The following is a 27,430-nucleotide window of genomic DNA, read 5'->3' on the forward strand; positions in this document are numbered from 1 at the left end:
GAAAAACTGAGAACCAACAGATCAACCCAAAGCCTGTACTGCCATCTAGTGTTTTCTTAGACTACTGCAACAGCACGTGTAAAACCAGGGGAACTTTTAACTGTGCTTCATTCACCTCATAAATCCAACAGGTGACAGGGCAAGTCCACCACTTTTGTAAACACTCTCCTTAATTAAAGAGTTCACGTGGAATTAGAGCTGTTTGGTGTGAAATGTGCCGTGTTAAAGACACTGACCGAGGCTGAATGTTTGAAAGTGCTGCTGAAAGGAACCAAACGTCTGACACATTAAGTGGCTGGATGTGTAATAAACTCATTTACATATTTCACTTAAAATACAGGGTTTAAAACACTACATTGAATTCAGCTGTAAAACTGACCCAAGCCTTGCTTCCCATCATCGACACCGTCAAGGGTCGCTACGCTTCTCTATAGACCACCATTTCACTGTAAACCACACAGAACGTGTCAAAATACTGTAAAAAATCACTTTATAATTAACAAGTGCTGAGTTTATTGTGTGTGTGTGTGAGACAGAGAGAGAGAAAAAGAAAAAGACAAAAGTCTTTATTCAGTTGCACTCAACGTCATATGAAAAGCAAGCAGCTGTTCCGAGCGAGTTTTGTTCTCCTCTTCCCCCTGAGACACACACACACAGATGTTGACAGTAAAAGAAAACGTACAGTTCTCGTACCTAAGCATTTACATATAAATCTCTTTAGGGACTGGTCATTTGAGCGAAAGCCTCGCTGCAGTCCACTATGTAATAAACCTCGGCCCTTATTGACGTGAATAAATAAAATATACACAGATGCAAACTGAAAAGAAGGCTGACCTTGGCTGGCGGCACCAGCAGCTGGCAGAGTTTATGCACCACATTTTTCTGCGAGAGGATTTTCTTGTGTTTCCTGGGTAAAATGAGCAGAGAGTTAATGAGAATGCAGGAGCCATGCAAACCACAAACTGGGCATCAACTCTGAGCAGTTCTTTTGATCTTTTTCCGAACCCTTTGAATGGTGAAAAATGCCCAGAGTCCTCACAGACAGCGGGAGTTGAATAAGACTACCCTTATAAACCGTTAATAAATGGTATTAACATCTGTTTAACACTGGTTATTACTTAGGTTGTAAACCGTAATTCGTTAATAATCATTTAGATCACGTAAATAGTAACCTGCTGTTTTCTAAATAGTAAAAGTGTCAGATAACACTCATTTCACATGTTAATGTCCAAAAAAGACATTCTGTTGGTGGTTAAATGGTTAAACCTATTATCAAATGTGTGTAGAAGCTGACAGATGGAGAAGACAAAGTAAAGTAAGTATCCATCCAGCCGCATCGGAGGTTTAACTGTGGGTTCACAATTTGGATTACGAATGATTTTAAGGTGTTTATAACATGATTTATTACCACTGATAAACATCTAGTTTTTAAACCATTTATAAACTCTGTGTAAAGAGAGCTATATTCAAAGTGGTACCATCTACAATTGGTTATTACTCGTATGAAACATAGGCATTAATATGGCCTTCCTTTAGGGCTGTAGACATCATCCCTCGGCACTTTAGTGAGGTCAGGGATTGAACCGGTGATAACTTTCCAATAACACAGACACAGAAAGGACCACTCCTGTTGTCCATAGGTTGTTTTAATGATGTTGGAGTCACAGGATTCTCTAGAAGGTGTGTGTGCACTGTAGGAGTAACACTTCTCTTCAGTGGAACAGTGGGCCAGATCCTAACCCATAAAACACAGGCCCGTTATTCCATTATTCCAGCCAGTGCTTGGTATTATCCATGCAGATTTTAGCATTGTTCTGCCATGGAAACCCAATCCATGCAGCATCTGACAAATTGAGGAAGTCTGGAACTCTTTAGTGAGGGCTGCAGCTGAGCACTTCACACTACAGCAATCAAGTGTCCCTTTCTGTAAGTTCGTATGGTCTGTCACTTCACGGCTGAGCTGCAGCTGCTCCAAGACTTTTACCTTTCACGATAAAAGCACTTAGAATTGACCGCGCAGCTCTAGCAGTGCAGAAACTTGATGAACTGGCCGTCTGGAAAGTGGCATACTTCTGGCGGCCACAGTGAAGTCACTGAACTTTTTTAGTACCACCATCTTACTGTCATTGCTTGTATATCTTACAGTTTGTCTTACGGTTGTTTAGTAGGTTCATGTTTTAATTTTTCCTCCGGGTGACTGTCTGTGAGGAGTGTGGTGTGTTCTCTCTGTGTCTGCGTGGGTTTCCTCTGGGTGACTGTCTATGAGGAGTGTGGTGTGTTCTCTCTGTGTCTGCGTGGGTTTCCTCCGGGTGACTGTCTGTGAGGAGTATGGTGTGTTCTCCCTGTGTCCGTGTGGGTTTCCTCCGGGTGACTGTCTGTGAGGAGTTTGGTGTGTTCTCCCTGTGTCTGCGTGGGTTTCCTCCGGCTGACTGTCTGTGAGGAGTGTGGTGTGTTCTCTCTGTGTCCGCGTGGGTTTTCTTCGGGTGCTCCCGTTTCCTCACACGCTCCAAAAACATACGTTGGTAGGTAGATTTGTGACTCAAGTGTCCGTAGGTGTGTGTCAGTGTGTGTTGCCCTGTGAAGGACTGGCGCCCCCTCCAGGGTGTATTCCCGCCTTGCGCACAATGATTCCAGGTAGGCTCTGGACCCATCGCAACCCTGAACTGGATAAGCGGTTAATTTTTATATTGGACCAAACATAACAGACTACATAGTTAGTGTCCTCATCCAAGCGTGTTGAGCTCTGACATGGTTCTAACCTCAGAAGCTGAACTTGTTCTAGTTTCTTATGACGCAGATTGGCAAGCTCCTTTGTATGCTGCCTCCAGAGAGAACACAGTGCCCTCTGCTGGCTGGAGGAACGCTGCTGCGCCTGCCTCAAAACATCATGATACGTCACTGAGTCTGCGGTGACGCCAAGTCAGTCAAGGAGGATCAAAAAGGTAAATTGTTGTAAACAAATATGTTGCAAAAACACAAAAGTTCCAGCTGTTTAAATACATAATGTTCAGTTATTATACAGTAATTACTATGTATAACCACAGTAAAACCACAGTGGGTCTGTTAGCTACCAGTGGAAATGGGCGGTTAGTGTTCTCCTCCAAGCGTGTACAGCTATCACTGATACTACACCGATGAGTACAGAGGTGAGTGTGTAAGGACGTAGGGGTACGTAGAGTGTACAGTGTAAGGATATGGAGGCAGTTTGTTGATCTGGGTTCTCTTCACCAGAAGGTCATGACCCACGTTCTGCTTCAGTCTGTGTGTGTTCACGTAGTGCTGAACCAGAGGAGAATTCCCCCACACGTTAAACACACACTGCTTCAGCTCCACACTCTCATACACTGCATGAGACTTCCAAAGAAACAGAGAGAAACATTTCCTGACACTGAATCAGATTATAGTGAGTAATCACAGCATAATAAAGTGAGTACAGAGAGTTCAGAGTATAGTGAAAAGGTATAAAGTGACTTTATAATAGAGTACACAATGAGTGTACACCAAAAATCACATGGCAATTAGAGCATAGTAAAGTGAAAACAGTGTAAATAGAGAACAGTGAAAAGAGTACAGAGTTATTAGGATGAAACTGAATATAGTACACTGAAGAATATTGAGTAATTGAAGCATAATACAGTGAATATAGATTAACTGGAGCATAGTGAGATGAGTATAGATTAAATAAAGTATAGTAAGATGAGAATAGAGTGAAAATAATACATTTAGAATATAATAAATAGAGTATTTAGAGCATAGTACAATGAATATAGAATTAATAGAGAAAAGGATGATTAATATAGGCTTCTTAGAGTAAATTATTTGAGTATTTTAGTTATTTAAAAGAGTTGAGTATTTTAAAGTGTGTACACAGTAGAGTATAGAATAATTAGGATATAATATAGATTATCATGTACAGTAAAGTTAATATAAAGTAATTAGAGTGTATTAAATGACTATAACAGCTCTTGTCTTAAACTGTAATGTGATATCACTGTTTTTTATTTATTTTAAAAGTTATGAAGTCTAACCCTAACCCTACTGACCTCTCTTACTGATGTGTAGACGGCCGGGTCAGGAGGACATTTTAGGTTTAGACGCTCAGTAATGTGTCCTGAAGCATCTTTGTCCACTGAATAACACACACACACACACACACATGCAAATGTCAAGTAATACACAGTCGAATAAGAAGGAATTTTAGTTTACTTCATCATTTGAACACAGCAGATGTTCTACACACTGTGTGAAAAGTTCATGATGAACGGACCAATAGAAATGCTCCAGACTTGTTTGGAATGGGAACTTTGTACACTGACTTCCATTGACAGGTTGCTTCCTTCTATAAAGTTATTATTTTGGAGATGTGTGTTTCTTTGGACAGTGACAATAAATAAGAGAGAGAGAGAGCTTTTTAAAGTCCTCACTCACCCTGACTAATGATAGTGTGGCTTGTGAGAGCAGTGTAGTCTCTGGAGCAGATGACACTGGCCTGATTCACCACATCAACACATTTCTGAAACACAAACACAGAGAAGGAAATCTGCAAATGAAATGTCATCAAATCATATTTAATGCATTTCTGGAGCAAAAAATACAACCAACATCTATCAACAATCGAATTGGGAAGAGTGGAATAATAACAGCCTTGGAGCTATTTCAGTGTTGATGCTTCGGTTTTTTTAATGCTCTTGCATTTATAAACAACGGATACTGGAAGCCTGTGCTAACATTCCTCCTGCAGTGTTGCTATCAGTGTGTGAAGAGTGGGAGAAGAGGGTTGCATTGACAATCCAACACAACGGGCAGCACTTTGAACACATTTTATAAGTGGTCAGAAACTTGTAAATAACTCATGAACAAATAAAGTTACGTTAAAATAAAGAACACCATTGTTTTTCTTGTGAAATTCCCAATAAGTTTGATGTGTCACATGACCCTCTTTTGAAAAAACAAAAGTTGGATCCAAAATGGCCGACTTCAAAATGGTCGCCATAGTCACCACCCATCTTGAAAAGTTTCCCCCTCCTCCCATATACTAATGTGCCACAAACAGGAAGTTAATATCACCAAACATTCCCATTTTATTAAGCTGTATCCATATAAATGGCCCACCCTGTACATATATAGTGCATAACATACTCTTATAATATTTTTATTGTATTAATACTGACTGATGTCTCTGAGCCTATGGCTGTGAGGCTGTGGTGACTGGTGCTGGAGGGCTTAGATAAAGACGTGCTGGAAAACATGCTGTCCAACAGAGTCAGAGAGGCACCTGTATACACACACACACACACATACACATAAATACACACTCAGGCGAAGTGAAATCTATGTTTACCAGCAAAGCAAGTGAAAACAGGAGAAAAATGTGAATAAATTGGAAAAAGCTCTAAGCGGATTGAAACTCTCCTTCTCTAAAGAGGCTAATTTAAACTCTGATCTATCTGAAGCAGGCATTAAAGCTGAATGAGGCCCAGCAAGGCTATGGTATACATTACATCTCAGAGCAACAATAAGCAAATGGGATGAATGTGGGCGAGGAGATTTGAACGCTCAATAAAGATTAAGGATTAAAGAGCAGGAGGAGGGGGACTTTTCTGAGTCCCATTGTAGGGATTAGAGTCTTCTTTTTTTTCCAGAGGTAATGACCTACCACTCTCCTTCTGCTTTCTCTCTCTCTCCGAGACGCCACCAGACTCGTCTGGCTCCAGAGATTTAAAGTCCCACAATTTATGCACTTCAGGAACAGGAGAGATCCCTATTGACAGAGAGAGAGAGAGAGAGAGAGAGAGAGAGAGAGAGAGAGACATTTCCCTAATAGCGTCTTGGATCCACATACTTGTGGTCAGTACCTCAATAGTTTGCACAAGGACGATCCATTGTAGCGATTTCCCTGCGACATGGCTCACAGATCTAAGCCTGGTTTATTGCTTTAACCCTTTATACTGAACTCTTAAAAGGGCAACATCAGTCAGTAACTAAACAGCGGTAATGTGTGGCCAAGGTGGTCCCTGCCTCGTCACTGTGACAACATTCACAGCAAAGAAAAGAGAAAGAGAAGGTTGACATTTTTGTTACAAGTTGTTTTGCTTATTTCTCAAATTTAAGTATGCCCACTGCCTAAAATACTCCAAAATAATTTGGTGTAAGTCCTTTCTTTTTCCAAATAATTGTGTCCCACAACTGAAAATTTGTTACTAAAGAATTATTAGCCGTTTAATATATTTGTTTAATTATCACTATATTAAATGCAGCCAGTTTAGGTTTTTAAAAAAATATGCTGCAGTCTACCTCCTGTCCACTGGTAGGCAGTAGAGCACACAGCAGTGAGGAAGGCCTGGGTGCGGATGCTGCAGGACTGGGGGAAACAACAGCAGAAACAGCAGTACAGCATCTGGCTCAGTGTGCTGGAGAAATCCTGAGAAAAAAACAAACAAATAAAATAACATTTTAATTCACTTTGTTTTGGCAGCGTCTACCTAATGTACATCTACAGTGTGAATATCAGGACACCCTTTTATTTCAGAAACAAAAGGGAATATGACATATCTGGGTACTCCAGTAGGTAATGGGCGAGAGGCCTATCTTTTAGGCTATGTTCAGAACATGGCCGCCATCTTGAAAGCTGCCATATTGGATCAGGGGTGTGTTTTTTTTTTTCAGTAAGAAGTTGATCATGTAGCATATCAAAGTAGAACAGAATTGTCTCAGAAATTGATTGCCGCAATCAGATTTACAATATATCCTGTGGTTCAAAAGTTATCAACGCAGAAATGTTTGGTACAGGTAACTTAAGATGGAACTGACAAGAGAAGAGAGGATTGAGGTGATTCTGATGTCCAGTGAGGGTTACTCCAGTACCTCATGTTCTGGCAGTTAACCTCACCACTGACCATTAAAAATTGGCCTCGTCAGTGAACAGAAAGTCGAGTGAATGCGGGACCCTGTTGATGTTGGTGTAATGCCCAGGTGCAGAACTCGACACGTCTATAAGTGTCATCCTCTGAGAGTTTAGGCTGCACATATTGGAATGAAGAATCCGTACACATTCTGCTGCGAGACGTCGCATGCTGCGTGGTGGGCTTTTGGAAAGGCTGCCAAAACCATTATTGAGGTTTTTTCACTGGTAGTGGTCTTCGGATTACCACTGCATGGCTTGTCATCCACAGTCCTGGTTTCTCTGAAATTGGCGATGAGGGATGCAACAGTGCTGTGTGAAATCGGTGATCTTTCTGGGTGTCGTACAGAGAGAAACAGGACTAGAGGGTAATGAGTGTACATACAAGGTAGGTGTTCCTAATCCAGTGATCGTTCTGTATATGTGTATGTGTGTGTTTTAGGTGTGTATATATATATAAATGGTTTTTTATCTGGCAATGAATTCTGAACATTTGTCTCCAGTTATTTGAACTGGTCTAAAGTAGGTTACGTTGCCCTGAGTAGGACATTACACCTGCATTTCCACCTTAGGAAATGTTGCTCATATCTTTAGACAGTGCAGAGTTAAAAGTGTGAGGCAGTAGCTGGGGCTACCCGCAGGAATCTGGTTCCACTGTGAGTGCAGAGGTTCTGGGTCAGAATCCTGATGTAATTCTCCGCAATCTGGCAAAACAGACGATCCTGAGTTTTCCTGTCGGGCTGAAAAACAAGGAGAGAGAGAGAGAGAGAGAGAGAGAGAGAGAGAGAGAGAGCAGTAAGCCAGAGAAGGAGAGAAATTGAGATTGACTGTCAGTCAAGATGATAATTTAGGCCTAAACAGTTGCCTCGAGTGACTGTGCAGCAAACTAAAGAGCAGGAAAACTGTCCCCTAGTGGCTCCCCCAAGGCCAGCTCCTGACAGGCAGCCGAGCAGAGGTTGGGGAAGATTTATTACCATATTGCTGATGCCCATCCAATCATTTCGGATCTGAAAAGCATAAAGTTTCCCACTTTTTTTTTTTTATAAATAAGAACCTTGACCTGCTTTGTTTTCAACAAAGAAAACTCACCTGAAACTTCTGGAGGAAGAGCCACCAGAATGAATCAATGACAAAGTTCTCCATGGTGGGGGATGTGAGAAAGCTCTGGAAAGAGGCCTTCAGTTGGGGCTTCAACACACAAATAACACAATGTACACTGTATGTCCAAATCGTTGTACACACATTCACAATTGTTCACACACACCTCCTATAGTCCCGACAATGGAACTACATATGGAGCAGCTACATATGGAGCAGTGGGATGAGTTGTGATTTAGAACAAACCCTCCATCATCAGGCCCCGACCTCACTAAAGCTGTCGTGTCTGAATGCATTAGAGTAAGTATTAGTCTGTTTATCTTAGACGGCCTTTCTTGGTTTGTCATATACCGTCGGTCTCGGTGAGCTAGGCTGGTGTTCACATTAAAACAATAATAGTATAATGCTGAGGGTACTGTGGTGTTCAGAGAAACCCAGATGGTGTGCACTGATGTGGAATGTAGGCTGTAGTGTGTATACTTTGGTAAACACAGTGGTTTTGATTATTTTCTGTGATCTGCAACATGTTTCAGAATGAGCAGTGTGCAGTGGACCTAATGGAGAAAGCAATTATGGACTGACATTTATGATTGAAATGTTGCAGACCAAATAAAGAGGAGGAAAGGGGCTAATGAAGACTCTGAGGACAGTGATGATGAAGAGGGAGTTAGGACTGTATTGGCTGCATTATAGGCCACAAGATAAAGTACAGTCTAGGTGTTTCTAATAAAGCAGCCAAGGAGATGTATCATGTAGATGTTTCTAATAAAGCGGCCAAGGAGATGTATCATGTAAGAGTTTCTAATAAAGCGGCCAGTGAAGCTAAGTACTGCGTGGATGGTTTTAATAAAGGGCCAGTGAAGCTAATTAAAGAGATGTATCAGTGGAACAGAAGACTGATTGTACCTTGTGCACTAGGTGGCGCTGTGCTTGCACTACTCTTGTGACAATAGTGTTATAAGAGGTGTTGTTGGGCAGAGGAGCAGGAATCTCCTTTAACAGAGGACACCGGTAAAACTCCGCCATCTTCTGCAACTCCTCATCTCTCTACACACACCCAGACGAGCAGAACACACGTAATACACACAGTATACACACACCCAGAGAGGTAGAGCACATCTGTAAAGTTGTAGCAGTTAGCAATTTCACACAGAGCCAAATTGCTGGTCATGGATTAAAACTAGTCATGTTCATATTTCCTCTTAATCCCTGTCCACGACACTGGCCCCTGTACACTGGGTCTGACCTGTTCAGTGCTCTTGTTATTCTTCTGGGAGGTTGGCCTGGGTACCTTCTCTCTTACATCTGAAGTGAGATTACACACACACATACACACATAAAAAAAAGACAGACAGTTCCCACTGCTCGTAATGTCATATCGGTGCCTGACGTTTGCTTCTGTTTAGTTTAACACCTACAGTTAATTTGTACAATGCCATGTGCCACTTGTGTAGACAGCTAGCCCTTAATTTACCCAATGAACAAGCGGCCCTCGTAACCACTGCCCCCACCTGACAGATTCGACACTGTCACACTTTATGCCATTTTTCAAAACACTGGACATTATCAGCGAGTCGAAAACATTGTCAAGCTCTTCTGCCAGTGCCAGAGCTACAGTGCTATGTCAAATACCACACCTCATACACACCATCATCAGCTGTGGACTCAGCATTGATCTGAAACACACAAACACACACAGAAATCATCTGTAAAATAAACAGTGACTTGACCGAGTAAACACTGAAAGATTAGAGATTAAAGCAGTATTGTCTTGAGTGTGTGTTAGCTTACTTGCGTGAGCTGGAAAGGCCTCTGCAGCAGGGGTAGATGGGAAATTGCCTCACACAGGGTCTCCATGGTGCCCACTAAACATGCTAACACACACTGTGTTGAGGAAACTAGCCACTAAAGGAGTCCACTCTCACACACAAACACACACACACAAACACTCAAAACATAATATATATGTGGAAAGACACCTTACGATTTTCCTACCCTACTCTAAAAGATACATAGTGCAGTTACAGCAATGCTGAGGCCGGATTAGCAAAGACAGAGGCACTGTTCTCCCTGTTACTGCTCAGTGAAACGTCATAGCAATTTTGAAGCTGAAGTTTTAAGATAAAAATACTACCTTTTGTTACTTTAAAATATAGAAAGGAAAGAGTGGCTCATCTGCCCATTCTAAGGTTCTACTCTGGTGTAGAGTAAACATGTGGACTTTTCTAGAATCCTTAATAACTTCAGAACAACTGGGTTAGAGACTCATGTCCACACACACTCCCTATTTCAGCTCCCACTCCTGTGTAAGGATACTGACAGGTGCTTGTACTGACTCCCGGAGGCTCTCCCGTCTCCTGTGTTCACTTTCTGGGTTCTCTTTCACATCCACCTCATGCACCAGGATACGTACACATAGCCGGTTCACCTCCGCCATCACGGCCAGGAGCGACTCCAACCGAAACAGAACAAAAGCAGCATGCGCTTAATCCTTTAGACGCTACTCTGTGAGGGCCTTGACCACTGAAGAACAAGGTGAAGAGGGTTAAAGGGGGTTAACAATGTAGGCAGGGCAACAGTGACCAGTGTAAACGTAGAACTACAAATACGGCCTGTGTGGTCAGTGGAGCAGGACGAGTGTAGAAACAATTACCAAAATGTGTGGACACTTGCTCATCCATTACTTTTATTTTGAAATTATGTTGTATTAACAGGAAGTGTGCCCACCTTTGGAAGGCTTTTGGGCAGGCGTTGGAACGTTACGCAACACCATATTTGTTTATTTTATTTTTCTCCTGTTTGTTTGGGTCCTGACAAATATTTTTTATTTTTTTAAGGGCCAAAAGAGTATCTTTAACAAGACCCCCCCACCCTTCCCCAGCCCCACTCCAAATAATACACCTCCCTTAAGGAATCCTCACTTCTGAAACTCAAAACATCATCACACTACTGGCTTCCCATAGAACATTGCTGTGAGGATTTGACTACATTCCGAGGCGAGGTACTGGTGTTAGATCATTCTGAACCACAAAACCCACTCCAGCTCATCCCAGAGGTCCAGAGAACACAGCTCCACGGCTACAGTCCTGAGCTTTCACGCCTCTCAAACCAACAGCTGAAAACCACTCAGCTGAAGAGGTGTCCACAGACTTTTGGACACATTGGGTACTGTGCCCCACGCTGTTCTTTCAGAAAGAGTAAGTGCAGTGTTTACACTTTAGATCTTACCACAGGCGCGTCCCCGACTCGCGCGCGTCCACGTTGTGAATTCGTTGATAGAACGCGATTCTGGTTGCTGTGGTAACCGTGTGACGCGCGTCTCCAGGAACACTTCAAAAGAAGAGTTTCATTTTATAATATTAACATATTTATATATATTTATTTAATTAGAGGGATTCAGTTATGTATTTCTCTGTGGTGATCAACATATAATTACTTCTCAATGAGTTAATGTTAATGTGGTATTTATGATTCATAATTATAAATTATCTAACATCGGTACCTTAGGTTTACATGGCTGAATGCCTTCAAATCCTCACAGCAAAGTAGTGTGAAGCCTTCCCAGTGAAGTACATGTTAGTGCAGCTAAGGGGAACCCAACCTCATATTAATACACTTTTTTTTTTTTAATATTATTTAGAATTACAAAGGTGACCAAGACAAAAATAATAAATAAATAAATAAATAAATAAACAATCCACTGACACAGCCATAGGAAGGTGTTTTTGTCTCATTTAAGCCAAATCTTCTGGATTATTAAAGGTGAAATTGTGAAATACACAGCCCTGCCTTTAGGCCGCAGTGTTTAGCCTGTGTGTCAGTGTTGTTGTGTTTTGTCTTTTTTTTTTTGAATGCAGCAGGCATAAGTGACTCGTGTAATAGTTTTGCTGTGCACCCCAGTGCCCCAGGCTCCATTTTTCCCCCCGTACATATTCAATTTGCATTCTCTAATGCTCTTGTTTGCCTTCCAGACGCCTGGAGCTGTGTGTAAACACTCCCCTAGCTGAGCATATGCAAGCGACTACGAGCCACAGGTCGCGGATCAGTGTGTGTAACAGCCGTTTGGGTGGAGGAGGGCAAGAGCTTATAACCTCCTCAACACACCGAGACACACACGGATTTATACACACATACACATTGCTGTCTTCTCCCCAGCCCCCTTGACACACACACACACACACACACATTTCCACTAGGCCATCCATCAGGCCTCCAACAAGCTCCGAATCTTGGAAATGTGGGGCAAATGAAAAATCATTGACTAGGAAATTGGCAAGTAATAGGGTCCTGCTGCAATTTGATGAGGAGTCACACTGTACCTGAATGATGAGGGTAGTACAGGGACAGCAAGAGAAATTCTCCTCCCACACACATACTCTATCAACACACACATTTATGAAAACAAATCTGGGCGAACCAGATTGGAACGGTCCAATTTTTCCAATGCTGTTTACTCCCCACATGTCCAAAAAAGAGTCACTATTCCTATGAATGGAAAATCTGAACCTAAAGAACCTTTAAGAACTTTCCCACCAATGTCTTCTTTTGTTCCTGTACTTGACCCAACATACTGTATAAAGTAAAGGAAAACAAAGGGAACTGTCTTTGTTTAATGGCCTTATGTTGTTTGACGTGTTAAGCTACAACACACATGAGACAAGTTGAATCTAATCATTCATTCATTTCCTGTAACCACTTTATCCTGTTGAGGGCGAGTTTCTGGACTCTGGGAGAAAACCCATGCAGACACAGGGAGAATGTACCAAGTTTCTAACCGACAGTGAACTGAAGTGAGGGTTGAACAAAAAATCAAGGTTTGAAATAGAACCACTGCCTGAGGAACTGTATTTTAAAGTGTGTTATAAATTCTAGCTTCATTGTAGATATTCACATCAATTCAATCCCAAAGATGGATGGAAATGGAGGGCTGATGGTATTAACTTCATAATTGAAGCCTAAATAATCTCTTAATCGAGTGAATCAGGAATGTTAGCCATTTCTTGGTTTTAAATAGTCACCCTTACAAAATAAGACTGTTATTTTAACTAAAAAAATGTTGATTTAAAAATTATTTGAATCAAAATACAGCCAATGTAATATGTATCTACAGGCACCACAGAGGAATATGAATCAAAATGTTTAAAAACATTCATTCATTCATTATCTGTAACCGCTTACCCAGTTCAGGGTCGCGGGGGGTCCAGAGCCTACCTGGAATCATTGGGCGCAAGGTGGGAATACACCCTGGAGGGGGCGCCAGTCCTTCACAGGGCAACACAGACACACATTCACACCTACGGACACTTTTGAGTCGCCAATCCACCTACCAATGCGTGTTTTTGGACTGTGGGAGGAAACCGGAGCACCCGGAGGAAACCCACGCAGACACAGAGAACACATCACACTCCTCACAGACAGTCACCCGGAGGAAACCCACGCAGACACAGAGAAAACACACCACACTCCTCACAGACAGTCACCCGGAGGAAACCCACGCAGACACAGAGAGAACACACCACACTCCTCACAGACAGTCACCCGGAGGAAACCCACGCAGACACAGGGAGAACACACCACACTCCTCACAGACAGTCACCCCGAGCGGGAATTGAACCCACAACTTCCAGGTCCCTGGAGCTGTGTTACTGCGACACTACCTGCTGCGCCATCGTGCTGCCCTTGTTTAAAAACATATTATTAATATCCTCAATTTTAGAATGACTGGAAGAGAAAATGTCAGTAGCGTATGTCTTTAACTCACCTGAATTTATTATTTTAGAGGTGTCTAAGGTATTCATGCTTAATTGGATATTTTGACAATATTTTGGCCACATTTTTTGGTCCAAAAGCTTTTCCAGTCAGAACCACTGGACCTCTGTGTTCTGGAATAAGCCCAAACATATTTCAGCTGGCAGTGATTAGCACAGTTTCAGGGTTTAGCTTCAGACAAAAGAACTCCTCTAGCTTGATTATAATGACATTTTTTTCACCTTGGATCAAATCCTGCCAGAGAATGAATTCAAGACCTTTCATTTTTTAATATTTCAAACGTGGTGTAGAAGATAGTCAAAAATTTATTCATGAATGGATGATATACATTCTCCAGGCATCACTCAAAATGGCCGCCAGAGCTGTTCTAATCCCAAAGCACATAAGAAGGCCTAAAAGGTTTCGCTGGTACAGCGTTAGGCACTGACATTTTACTGTTGAGTTTCTGTCTCCAGGCATCGATTAACATACAGATTATGTTATTGCAAATGGGTGTGTTTACTGATATGAAGCTAACCTAGCCCTTTGTGTGTGTTTGTGTGTGTGTGTGTGTGTGTGTGTAGTACTTCTGTGTTAAGTCATCGGTAAAGATCTCTTTCATCAGAAGGTCACTCTGGTACTTATCTGCTTGGCTGTACACTCTGTTTATGTGTCACTACTTGATGATAATATTTTCTTGTTTGGTCCGGGTCCAGCTTTGCTACTGTCAGGCTAATGTTTCTTTCTGGATGAGGTGTAGGCTTGTTATTACAGGGACCAGCTTTGAGTGTCCACCATTATGATGTACATAGAATTGGCCAGATCAAAGAGCTAGCAGGAATTATCATCAAGTTTAGCATCCGTTAGCATAATAATGGAAAAAAGCTTTTATTTGTGCCATGTAGGGTTTCAAGGTTCCTGTTTTCTGAGTTCTGTTGACTAGTGTTTGGTTACTCTAAAGCTGCTAATACTCTAAAGGTGCAAACCACAATAACTAGCATGTATTGTGTTTTGGAGGGTTTATTTTAAACATGCCGGGTGGCCACATAAATCAGCACCAGTTTAATTCATCTAGTGTCCTACACACAATGCCAGGTCATAAAGGCCTGAATTTGCACTTGCTAGTATGCATACAACATATGGCAATGATAATTCCAAAGATTTCATTGCTACATGTCTATCTCTTTAATTCTAATGACTGATGTTAGCATGTTAAAGTGGAATGCTAATATCAGAAACACTAATGTCGCTAGCACAGAATGAAAGCCTATATCTAGCTAATCGGTGGATAGTAAATTGTTATGGTTTTAAAAGATTAATTAAAACTGAAGGTATGTTTTGGGTCATGGCACCATGCAATTTCCATTCATTATAAGCAGCACTTAGGGTAATAATAGCTTTATTTATTCAAAATTATTTTTCTATTTTTTTTAATTTTCTTAATTTTGGGTCAGGGGCGGCACGGTGGCGCAGCAGGTAGTGTCGCAGTCACACAGCTCCAGGGGCCTGGAGGTTGTGGGTTCAATTCCCGCTCCGGGTGACTGTCTGTGAGGAGTTGGTGTGTTCTCCCCGTGTCCGCGTGGGTTTCCTCCGGGTGCTCCGGTTTCCTCCCACAGTCCAAAAAACACACGTTGCAGGTGGATTGGCGACTCGAAAGTGTCCGTAGGTGTGAGTGTGTGAGTGAATGTGTGTGTGTCTGTGTTGCCCTGTGAAGGACTGGCGCCCCCTCCAGGGTGTGTTCCCGCCTTGCGCCCGATGATTCCAGGTAGACTCTGGACCCCCCGCGACCCTAAATTGGATAAGCGGTTACAGATAATGGATGGATGGATGGAATTTTGGGTCAGATTTTGCGGTTTTGATGTTTGCTGATGTATCACAGGAAACATCCTATGCTTTTACATTTTTCAGAATTATATTTTTACAATGGTTATCTCTTTCAACAACAGTGGCTAAATGTAGGGTATATTAAATATTACAAATTGTGAACAAAATCACATTTTCAGTAAATGTATTTGGTGACCAGCAGCCTACCAACACACAAATTATGAAACAAAAATCACCAATTTTTCTCTTTGTGTGCCGCCTAAGTCAGAAAGTGTTTTTGATTTTGTGTTGCGTCTTACACAGAGTGCAGACTTTAGAAAGGTTCCGCCTCCTCGTCTGATTCTCTCCAATCACAGCGCTGGACCTGAGGGAAACTGACTAAAATCCAGAGTTTCTGCTCTTCAGTCCTTAATCCTGACCTCTCGCACTGAGCTGAGAGGTGGCTCATTCTCATTTGAAGGAACAGGTGCTGAAACCAGGGCTGTTTAAAGAGGGGGGAGAAAGCTGATGTGGTGTTTGATCCTTGTGGTATTTGGACCCCAGAACTGTGTTTACTTCTGGAAACAGGGTAAAATATGTCTCACACACTCACTCATAGTTAGGGATGGCTCAAGGAGGAGTGCTACTGTGGTTTGCATCAGTGACACTGTGTCCCTGTTTTCATTTTGGTTGTAAGAATGTGATTTTTTTTCATATGTATACGAAGTTATTTTCCTTACGGACTTGAATATTACTGTTTCTGTTTATTTAATCATCAGTTCTACTGAAGAAGCAGCTCTCTCACTTCTCTACGAGACCAGTAGGAGATAACAGGTAGAGAGCTGTGGAGGAGTTGAAGGGCAGTGCAGAAAGAAGGCATGTGAGAAGTGGAACTGGAAGCTAACCAAGTGTAGAACAAGTTTGAATTGATCTAAGTCAGAGTTCAGGACTCTTCTCCCACAGGTTTCTTTTTTTATTTCATGGTCTTGAGTTTTTTTTTTAATATGGGCCTCTGGTGATTCTAAAAGACTTCAGACCTCAGGGCAACTCTAGAAGAGATCAGAGGTTTGCTCAAGACTCCTTAGCGTGACATGCCATAGTCAACACTCTCTCCTAGTGCCAAAAATAGTACCCATTTTTCTAAATATAATTATTTTTTATTTTATTCATTTTTTAAAAATGCATTTGCTCCTGGGGTCTCTTTTTAACAATCCTCCCTCGTCTCTTTTTTCCTCACTCTCCTCCTTCCACTCTTCTTTCTTGCTCACTCTCATCCAGTTAAGCTATAAGTCAAGAGTTCAGGCTTCTTCTCCCATGGGGGTTTTCACGGAGTTGCCTTTTTCGCACGGGACTCTGGGGCAGAAGCAGGGTTTCTAGGGCACACTTCCAAGCGATCAGAGGTCGGCTCAGGGTTATTTAGCGTGAATGGCTATAGGCTGTAAGTCCAACAACAGTCCAACAAAAGTCCCAGCCTTGCCCAACAGGTGCCCATTTCCACTTTGTATCTTTATTTATTTGCAGTTCTGGTGATACTCCTGGAGTATCACGACCCGAGATGTTTGTGCGTAGAAAGCAGGGGCACGTTACCAGGGTAACCACATGGAACACGGGTAACCTAATGCCTCAGCTAATAGAAAATCCATTATAGCTCGTCGCATGAGGCCAAACGTTTAGCCGCGTGGTTTTTCTTGGCCCATGCTTTGCCCAAACCAAAAGGCCAATTACCTTTCTAAAGGCCTGTATTTGCAACCCACTCACCGGCAGAACACTTAAATGAAGCATCTGCTTTCTCTCTCTCTCTCTCCTCTCCATCACTCTCCTCTGCCTCTCTCACTTCTGTTCCCGGTTCCTCACAGGTCCCTCTCTCCACTTTAATGATGCTGTAATTGGGCATTATTCTCTGAGCTCAGGCAGGTAATGGAACAGCTCTATGCAGCGAGAGCAGTCTCGCACAGAGATGATTTGTTTGTCTAAACGCTCCGTTCCTCCTCTCACCCCGAGTCAATGAGAGCATCGGCAGGAACAGCACGACCAATGGTCTCTCGCCGTGCCCTTCTCTCACTCCCCACTTTTTTCTCTATCTCTCATTCTACATTTGTTCTTACGTTTTCTTTATCTCACTCGTGTCTTGTATATGTTTCTTTTTCTTTTTGACATTTATTCTCTCTCTCTCTCTCTCTCTCTCTCTCTCTTTCTCTCTCTCTCTCTCTCTCTCTCTCAGAATTACCGTTGTCTAAACTTGAGCACTGGTGAATGCCTTGAGTGAGCTCTGTATTCTCATCAGTGATTTAATGCATTTATTCATTTATTTATACATGTGATTATGTTGAAACAGGTCATTTTAGCCTATGAGGTTACAGCAGTATTGTATAATATTTGTTTAAAATTTTGGAGTCTGTCTGAGGGTTGTTTGGGCCTAACCCATGCTGCACTTGAAGGGGACATTGTCTACCCTTTTCTGGGATCTTTATAAAATATCTGTGACCTACTTTGGTCACAATAACACAGCAGTGTTTACCCCCTGTTCTTTTAAATGAGAATGAGCCACAGCCACAGAGCCCAGGAGTGAGGAGCAGAACCTTTGGTTTTTAGTGACTTTGCTCTGTTCTCTTTCTTTGCTATTCTAATTTCCCCTACGTTTAAGCAGTACTCTTATTTGTCATGCTCTAACAGCACTGCTGTGTCTGATCCACTCATACCAGCACAACAGTGTGACTGCAGTGCTAAGAATGGTCCACCACCAAAATCATTTCACTCCACAGGACCCAGGCCCGACAACAGCTTTTACACTTGACCAAACGTACTGAATCCACACAGAAAAGTGGACCTGGGTCTAGAAAAATGTCTAGTGTGAAAATGCTGGCTGAGCCACGGCCGACAAATGGCATCTGGATGTGTTTGGATTGTGGAGAGACCTCAGAACGGTGAAAAGCATGACAAGAGACGTGGATATTGCCCTATTCCTGCTCCATGGGGGGTTACACTGACTTATGTTTGCTGTTACATTAACTTTACTCGAGGTGGAAGATGCTCCAATTACAAAACACAAACAGGAAAACAAACAGGAGGGGGGAGTTTGTTTTGCTGTGATAACAGTAGTTCTCCAGAATTGCCAATGTTGCCTTTAGGAAAGCAGATATCTGCTGTTAAGATGTTATCACTTTTGTTCAAAATTCAGGGCAACTGTCTGCTGGCCTATACACCCTCCACTCACACTTATTTTTGGGAGGTTGGAGGAGTTTACAAAACTAATGAGAAATTGGAGCTCATAAAGCTACGCAAATGCAGAGTCAGTTATTAATTTCTGTGTGTGAATGTTCATACTGTTAGAAGAGTCTGGAGGAAGCCCTTTTTGGTCCACAAATAAAGTTAATGTTAGTGTGATGTTTACATGGAGTTTGCTGTTTTCAATTTGTCAAGTTTTGATTAGCTTCCACAATAGTTCAATGCTTTATATCCACTCTAAAATGATACGTTGCTAAATGTTTCCATTAGACTTATTAGAAACAATTATTTTATCATTAGAACACTCTAACTTTAAGCTTGTCTAAGTTTTGCTTACACTTTATTGTTTACAGCTGCTGTGCAATGTATTTTTGAGTGGAGCTCATATACGTCGTATGGAGAATAAATAGGAACACAGGAGGCAAAACACTAATGCTAATAGTTTTATATAATACAAAGCTCAATACAGAAGTCTGTATGAATGTATATTCATGTTTGTCTAACCTGGCAACTGTTCCTATGCAATGCTTTTTTGGGCAGAACATGGATAGGTCAATGAAGATGGAAACAAAGTGAAAACATGTCCAAATAACAGTGCTATATATCTCATGGACTGCAGAGCTAAACCCAGGCATTGTGTTTTTAGGAAACATAAGCTTGTCTAACCTAGCAACAGTTGCTAAGAATGACCACATTTATGGGCAGAGCATGGATAGGTCAAACAATACAGAAAACAATGGTAAGGATATAATTAAACAGGGCTAGTGATTTGTGCTGCTGTGTAAAACCTGAAGGTCAGTTTAGGTATTTATTTCCTGAAGTGAAGTTTGTCTAACCTGGCAACAGTTGCTATGGAATGCGTTTGCATATATCAGAGAAGTTGTATATATTAATGGAGTTGTATATATCAAAGAACCTGGAAAAGAAAACAGTGCTAAAAGTGCTGTGAACTATAGAACTCAAACTGGAAGTCAGTAATTGCTTTTTAGGAAATGTAAGTTTGTCTAACCTGCCAACAGTTGCTATGGAAATGTATTTTGGGCAGAGCATGGACAAGATAATGATTACAAGAAATCATTGTAAAAGAGATCACAGAACAAGGCAATTTTTTTTCCTTCAGAGATCAGTAAATCATTGGGTTCTGAGAAATTTTTTGATGTTGTGAAGTTTGTCTAACCTAGCAACAGTTGCTATGGAATTGATTTTAGGGTTGAGCTTGATGTGTCAAAGAATATGGTGTAAAAACAGGAAAGATTAGATCATAAAATAGTGCTACAAATGTCCTGTACTCTGGATCTTAAACTGATTTTTAGGCAACAGACATTTGTCTAACCTCGCTGCAGTTGCTATGGATGGCTTGTAGGTGTGGAGTTTGGATATATCAAAGAATATGAGGTTTAGGGGAAAAAAGGAATCCACAAAACAGTGTAAGAGGTTTTCTGTTCTGCAGAATCGTTCTCAGTGTAGTCTACTAATTTGTCTAACCTAGCAACAGTTACTATGGAACACATTTTTCTATGGGGCTTGGATATGTCAAAGAATATGGATAAAATAAGAACATAGGAGATGACCAAACAGTGCTAGGAGTGTTCTGAACCGCCGAGCTCAACCTGGAGGTCAGTAATTGCCTTTTCTCCAACAGTTTATTGTGCTGCTATTACTTTTCCAGTAGTGGAGGAGAGGGTGAGGTTTCATTACTACGACACTAGATAAGAGTGTGTTTGATCTAATAACCCAGGAAATCCACTGAGACAGATATGGCTGTCCACTCCTTATACCACTGAACAAGTACACACACACATTCTTTTGGTATCTGATGTCCAAAGTATATGGTCAGGTGTCAAAATACACCAGCACTTGTCCTGATGCATGAAATACCTTCAGTCAGAGGCACTTAGCATTTATGCCTGTTATTTTCTCATTGTGGAGCAATGCACTGCCTCATCACAGCCTCGTTTTGGTGAATGAAACTTTAATTAATCCTGAAAAATGGTTAAAGGCTTTAATTATAAAAGTTTAATGCTCTTAATTTTAGTGCATGCATTATTAATTACGCCTCTATCACCTCACTGACAAATGCGCTCATCCATCTCTTCTTTTCTCTCTCCACAAGGAATAAAATAAAAAGCTTTAAGGGAAAAAGCGTCAGCGAAAGTGTGTGTGTGTGTGTGTGTACAATACATGGCCAACTGTTTTAGACACCGTCTTATCCATCATTTCTTGTGAAATTAAGGGGGTTAATTGGAGGAATCGGTCCCTCTTTGCTATAGCATCTTTCTTACTCTTTTAGGATCATTTTGGTGAGAATTTGATGCCACAAGCTCTGGTACTGACATCAGATGATTATTTTTGCAGCACGTCAAGCCAGCTCATAATTAATGTTTTGAATAGTGCACAATTCTGGATTATTCTAGAGAAAAAAGGATTAAAAGCCCAATGTTGGCAGGATTTATAACCTCTAACACCCAACACTCAGATTCACTTTGTGTGAATGTGAAAATGCAGATTTAAACATTAAACAGACCCAAGAGTGAAGACATTAGAGAGCTGAGCAAAAAAGAAAAACAAAATTAGAGCAGAGAAATAAAAGAAACAATCAAAGGCTTTGAAAATGACAGCAGTAAGTAAGAAAACAGAGTAAAAACATCAAAACAACAGCAGAGAAATGAGCAAAAATAAGAAAAACTAGAGCTAAGAAATGGTGAAAACAAGCTATTGTACATTGTACATTGCTCCTGCTGCGCACTCAGGGTGGAGTTAGTGGTGGCTCATTTTCAGAAAAAAAAAATAAAGCATGTTACAGATTTTTCATTAAGAGTCCAGGGAACTGTATTAAAGGAGGAAACATATGTCACCTTTAAACTAACTACATTTACTAAATACGAAGTGTATCAAAAATGTTTTAGACGTGAAGAGTTTAGACGTGTAAGGCTTTCACTTCAACTGAAAGTTTTTTCTGCCTTGTTCAGTCTCTCGAGCAGAAAGAGGAGAGGAGGAATCAGCTCACTCAGGCAGATGGAGTTAATGGCGTTTTCATGAACGTGGGGGGAAAGGTGGTCTTCCTCCTGCTGTGACCTGTCTGCCTCTCTGCTCAGCTCTGAGCTCACAAACACAAGACACAGGATAATGACTCATTAATCAGCTAATAGCTATTCAATAAACACAGCTCATCCTGACCTCTTATGGGGCGCAGGGACAACAGCAGCAGGGAGATCAGCAGGAGGGGGCTTGTAATTGTGAAGCCATGACTTCAGCTTACTCACACCTCCCCAGCCCCACTCTACAGAACTGGAAGGTTTGGAAAACCTGTTTTTCCAAAGTTTTTCCTAAAATCAAGGTTATTAATAGGTACTTTGTCCCCCTTTGCTACCCTTATCATCCTGTACTCCTCACAGGAGGGCTTTATGATTGATACTGGAACACTGCTGTGAGTATTTCTTGCATTCAGCCACACAAAAATTAATGAGGTCAGAAATTATTTGAATGATTAGTTCTGTTCCAAAAATGATTTCAACTTTAGAGTGAAATGATGCGGGTTTATTGTGGGAAGACAATATTGTGCAAAAGAGAGGAGGCTGTACCCTCTTGGGCCGCCTCTAGACTGGATACAAGATGACATATGTCTGGCCACGGAGGCATACAGTGAGCAAGTAAGTATGAATGTGAATGTATGTAATTGAGTGAGTGATTGAGACAAGTATATGAGTGAGTGAGTTAGATACAAGCCATCACTCCAGAGAATGGTGGAATCTTTAAACACTTAGCATTACGCATATTAACCTTAAGCTCATGTGCAGCTGATTCCGAGCTTCCATTCCCCTGACAGTGCTTATCCATTGTGATTATAGCATTGTTATATGTGAATTTAAATCTGGATGACTAATATTTCTCAGTTCTTAGATGCATGCTTTGTGTTGATTATAGGATTGTTCCTCCTACATTGGCTGGTCTTTATGTTTTATTCAAGCATTATTTCATAAAACAAAAGAGCAACATTATCTTCCAGCCCAGGGATTGTTTGCCAAGATGTGATATTTTGCAAAGTACATGACGCTTTTATGTGTTATGGCTTAATTATGTTCTGACCGAAAAAAAAACTTGTTTTCAGACAGCAAAATGAACATTTAGGCCAGTGACCTGTGGCTGCTGAGTTTGACGCTTATTTCTTCCACTTGGCATTTTCAGAGCGTTCCACCTGAACAGGTTCGACTGACACCGTAACATTAGGGTACGGTCACTGCAACAGTTTTCAACTTCTAACACTGGTGTCTGTCTGTCTGTTTGTCTGTCTGTTTTAGTTTTCTTCCTACCAGTTTTACACAGAGATGGGAATAAAATGGACCAAATAAAATTGACCTACACCAAACTTGAGAAGGCAAAATAAAATGATTAAGTTTGTAGGTTACATTTCAACTGTGACCCATTCCAGTACGAATATGTGAACATAACAGCAATAAAAAGAGCATCCACGACAAATCACAGCTCAAGACTTTGTGCCAATCTTGAGAAAATTGTCAAGAACTTCTAAAAGAACATGTTTTTAGAACAAAAAAGCAAAGACTGTAGTTACCACCTACCAGACATAATACTGTGGAAGATTCCGGAATCCAGAGAAAGGTTCAAAAGCCAATATCTTTCATGGCATAGGTGTGAGAGCTGCCACTGATGTGGAAGTTTACACTGGGATTTTAGTGAGGAATATGCTGCCATTAAGGGTGACTTCTTTTCCTAGGAAGTCCATGGTTTTTTCAGCAAGACAATGCCAGGCTTAATTCTGCACGTGCTGCAACAGAGTGTGTGCTTGAGCGGCCTGCCTACCATCCAGATCTGTCTCCTATGGTGCATGCATGAAGGGCAGAACCAAGCAATGATGGACAGCTGGAAGGAGAGTTGAACAGCTGAACAAGCATCATCAAGGCTTGCATCAATTACTTTTTGTCAGTGAACACATTAGAAATGTTTTCTTTGCAATTTTGTGTGTGGACATATGAGGATTGTGTGGTGGTGAGCATCTGTTGAAACATGCAAGAAGAATAGTATTTTATAACAAATCTCTTCAGCTCCTCTTTCTGATTGTCGGCCTTTGGCGGTGACAAAGAGTCATGTAGACATCTCAACAGTGGCTGTGTTTTTAAATCACTCCGTTGTCTGTGCATCTCTTTGATCTGTATGTTCAGTGGCATTTGGCAGCTGTATGATGTGTAGCGCTTTAGCCCAGGGCTCTTTTCCGTTGAGTGTGTGTCAGCTGTAGGCGTCATGAAACACACTGAGGACTGAAGTACACACACAGTCTCTCAGTCTCTCTGCTGCCAGAGGGGCTAGCAGTCAAAGCGCCCTGCCATAAACACTAGATTTGAGGATTCGCTTCTAATGTGTAGCCTATTGTTGTACTGAGAAACAGAGCAGTGTGCTGTGTGTTGGGATACAGAGCTCCGGGGTTGAGTTTAGTGTAATACACGTGTGAGGTGTATTTGAATCTTTGACGAACATTACATTATTATTTATTAGATTTACTATTAAAGTGCATTATTATTTTTATTATTATGAGGGCAGTACATGTGTCTCTGTCACATAGCTTCAGGGTCCTAGCGTTGTTGGTTAAACCCCCACTTGGGTCTCTGTCTGTAAGGAATTTAGTGTGTTCTCCCTGTATCTGTGTAGGTTTCTTCCAGCTGTTCCTGTATCTTTGCACATACCAAACAACACATCGGTAGTTGGATTGTCGGTGTGGAAGCCACACTGGGTTCCTGCCTTGCTCTCTGCTCATATGGGAAGGCTTTTCAATGTTGGGAGACTACTGTAAGGATGTAGTTCTTGTTGTCATACCCAAGAGTAGTAGTCATAAACGGTACACAGCCTAAGTTTCTCAGTCCGGCCTGGCTTAAGTACGCTCAAACACAGCTGAGAAAAGGCATCTAGAGATATATGGAAGGTGGAGAGACCTCCACCTCCATGAAAAGAAATGTGAAAGTTACATTTCTATGCTAATTCAAGAAGGGAATAAAACCTAACAGACAAGTTCAGTTTCAGCCACGTACAAGCTATGGTTGGTTTCTTACACAAACATATAATTCCCCCTTAAAAGGCAGTTCTGACAGCTTCTGAATGAGCACAAACAGGAGTGTGTGTTTGTTTTGCTGTGCAAACTGTAGGCCTCACGTACCGTCTATGCTGCTATGAAGCCCCTCTAGGTGAAGCATTAGGGAACTCAATCTTAGACTTGTGTCTTGACTTGCTGCAGGGTCCCACTACTCCACAGTCCATTACAGGAGGCTTAATAACCCCCCAGACAACACTTTACATTGGGAATCGTGACCTTAGACTCATGTGACTGCTGCAGAGTGTCCTTTTCTATAGACAGTCCTTGTTTATGGAGATTATACAAGCCGTTTGTGGGCAGTTGACAATAAAGTAGCTGACTTGACCTATTAGAAGGTGTGTCTGGGTACATTTGAGTGTAGCCTGTAATATGTTGATGTGTAGTAGATATTGAGTGTTTGAAGGATTGTATTTTTATTCAGGTCTGAACAGGGGCAGCTATGGATCCACAGGGGTCCCAGAAGACAAATGAATACATGATGTAGCACTACATAATAGTGGAGCTCCTGTCCCCAAGGGCTAGTGTTTGTGTGTGTGTGTGTTCACATGCCTATACATGGGTGTATTATTGAGTAAGACATTTTACTTTCACACTCCCTTTCCGAGCACACATGTCCACTTTTCATTTGCTGCATACACCTCCCACTGTTTTGTGTTAATGTCCTTTCTTTTATTCACCCACTGCTTTTGTTCTGTTTAATGTACACTATGCGTGGTCATGCAGTAATGCTGGGATATAATTTGTGTTTGGGATAACAACTGTGGTGGACGCCTCTCAAAATCCAACCTTCCAAACAAACCAAAATAAACTAATATATGAAACCAAACGAGTGCGGCACAGTGGAGCAGCAGCTAGTGTCGCTGTCACACAGCTCCAGGGACCTGGAGGTTGTGGGTTCGATTCCTGCTCCGGGTGACTGTCTGTGAGGAGTGTGGTGTGTTCTCCCTGTGTCTGCGTGGGTTTCCTCCGGGTGACTGTCTGTGAGGAGTGTGGTGTGTTCTCCCTGTGTCTGCGTGGGTTTCCTCTGGGTGACTGTCTGTGAGGAGTGTGGTGTGTTCTCCTTGTGTCTGTATGGGTTTCCTCCGGGTGCTCCGGTTTCCTCCCACAGTCCAAAAACACACGTTGGTAGGTTGATTGGTGACTCTAAAGTAACCGTAGGTGTGAATGTGTGTCTGTGTTGCCCTGTGAAGGACTGGCACCCCCTCCAGGGTGTGTTCCCACCTTGTGTCCAATGATTCCAGGTAGGCTCTGGACCCACCGCGACCCTGAACTGGATAAGGGTTACAGATAATGGATGGATGGATGGATGGATGGATAAAACCAAACAAGAAAATAAATATATTAGCAAATAAACAGATCGGCACTGCACTCAGTATCCATTTTATCAACTCCACTGACCAATTAAGTGCACTTTGTAGTTCTACAATTACAGATTGTAGTCCATCTGTTGCTCTGCATACTGTCTTTGCCTATTTTCACCCTGTTCTTCAATTGTCAGGAACCCCACAGGACCACCACAGAGTACACTTTTGTGTGTGTGCGTTGTGCTGGTACGAGTAGATCAGACACAGTAGTGCTGTGTCCACTCACTGAGACACTCCTACCTCGTTGGTCCACCTTGTAGATGTCAAGTCAGAGACTCATCTGTGTGGCGGTCGTCCTCTAGTCCTTCGTCAATGAACACAGAACGTTGTTGGCAGGATAGTTTTGGTCGGTGGACTATTCTCAGTTCAGCAGTGACACTGAGGGGTTTAAAAAATCCAGCAGCACTATGAATACGCAGAGTAAATTAGATATTGTACATGTTTCCAGGACGAAACAGTGTGAGTTACAATCCTTTGCAGTTTGTTAACAGACTGTGAGACCTGTCGTGTGCTGTGAATCCAGGATGATTTCTGTAATACAGAGTTAGTCATAAGGAGAGCCTCCAGTGCTGTTTCCAGCTCTGCACTAAACCAGCCAGTTTCACTAATGAGCTTTGTGTGTTGGACGAGGAGAGGAGCTCATTAGTGAAATCAGGTGCTACTGTGGAGGTCTGGACCAAATAACTGAAGACTCGGCCACCTTCAGCGAGACCCAAGGTACAGATGCTGCAGAGTAGGCTTCTACATTTGAGTTAACTCTTAGAGGTCCAAAGTCATTATTGTTGTTTTTGCTGTAAAATTGTTTGATTAATATTTAATATTAACATTTCACTAAATAATGCGCTGATAAACTCTGTGGTCATTAAGTAGACGCCCTGAATGTGTATTATTTTTTCTGATTTCACAAACGTATTAGCTGTTATTTTGGGATGCACTGAACATTTGGTAACTGAGATCATTTTGGCAGAAAATGGATAAATACAAGCACTTTCAATGTTAAAATAATTTAATCACATGATCAAATCGCATCCAAAACAGTAACTATGAGAACTAGGAGAAGGAAGATCTTAACTTCCAGTGGAAGTCAATGTACAAATGATGTTATTCCATGTGCATTTGGAGAATTCTTTTTGGAACTGTGTGAAGGGCAGTGATGTGTTCAAATGATGTAGAAACTAAAAAAGCTACAAA

General features: G+C 41.7%; 1 protein-coding gene across 2 annotated transcripts; it reads right to left on the bottom strand.

The window, feature by feature from the left end:
* Positions 1 to 501: 501 nt before the first annotated feature.
* Positions 502 to 26,808, bottom strand: LOC136679619 (protein FAM227A-like). Of its 2 annotated transcripts, none has more exons than XM_066658253.1 (17): positions 26,480 to 26,808; positions 10,316 to 10,522; positions 9,791 to 9,873; positions 9,648 to 9,675; positions 9,246 to 9,304; positions 8,906 to 9,046; positions 7,991 to 8,089; positions 7,537 to 7,641; positions 6,295 to 6,421; positions 5,657 to 5,761; positions 5,172 to 5,275; positions 4,429 to 4,513; positions 4,044 to 4,129; positions 3,197 to 3,354; positions 2,760 to 2,909; positions 835 to 907; positions 502 to 638 (listed from the first exon to the last, which is right to left on the bottom strand). In XM_066658253.1, exons 2-17 carry the CDS (start codon positions 10,434 to 10,436, stop codon positions 567 to 569), a joined length of 1,596 nt encoding a protein of 531 aa, XP_066514350.1. In that variant the 5' UTR covers positions 10,437 to 10,522; positions 26,480 to 26,808; the 3' UTR covers positions 502 to 566. The 2 variants fall into 2 exon arrangements, with proteins under 2 accessions (XP_066514350.1, XP_066514351.1); XM_066658254.1 differs by lacking the exon at positions 26,480 to 26,808 and adding an exon at positions 11,228 to 11,263.
* Between the last annotated feature and the right edge of the window lie 622 nt (positions 26,809 to 27,430).

This window comes from Hoplias malabaricus, chromosome Y (genome assembly GCF_029633855.1).
Source record: "Hoplias malabaricus isolate fHopMal1 chromosome Y, fHopMal1.hap1, whole genome shotgun sequence".
Taxonomy (NCBI): domain Eukaryota; kingdom Metazoa; phylum Chordata; class Actinopteri; order Characiformes; family Erythrinidae; genus Hoplias; species Hoplias malabaricus.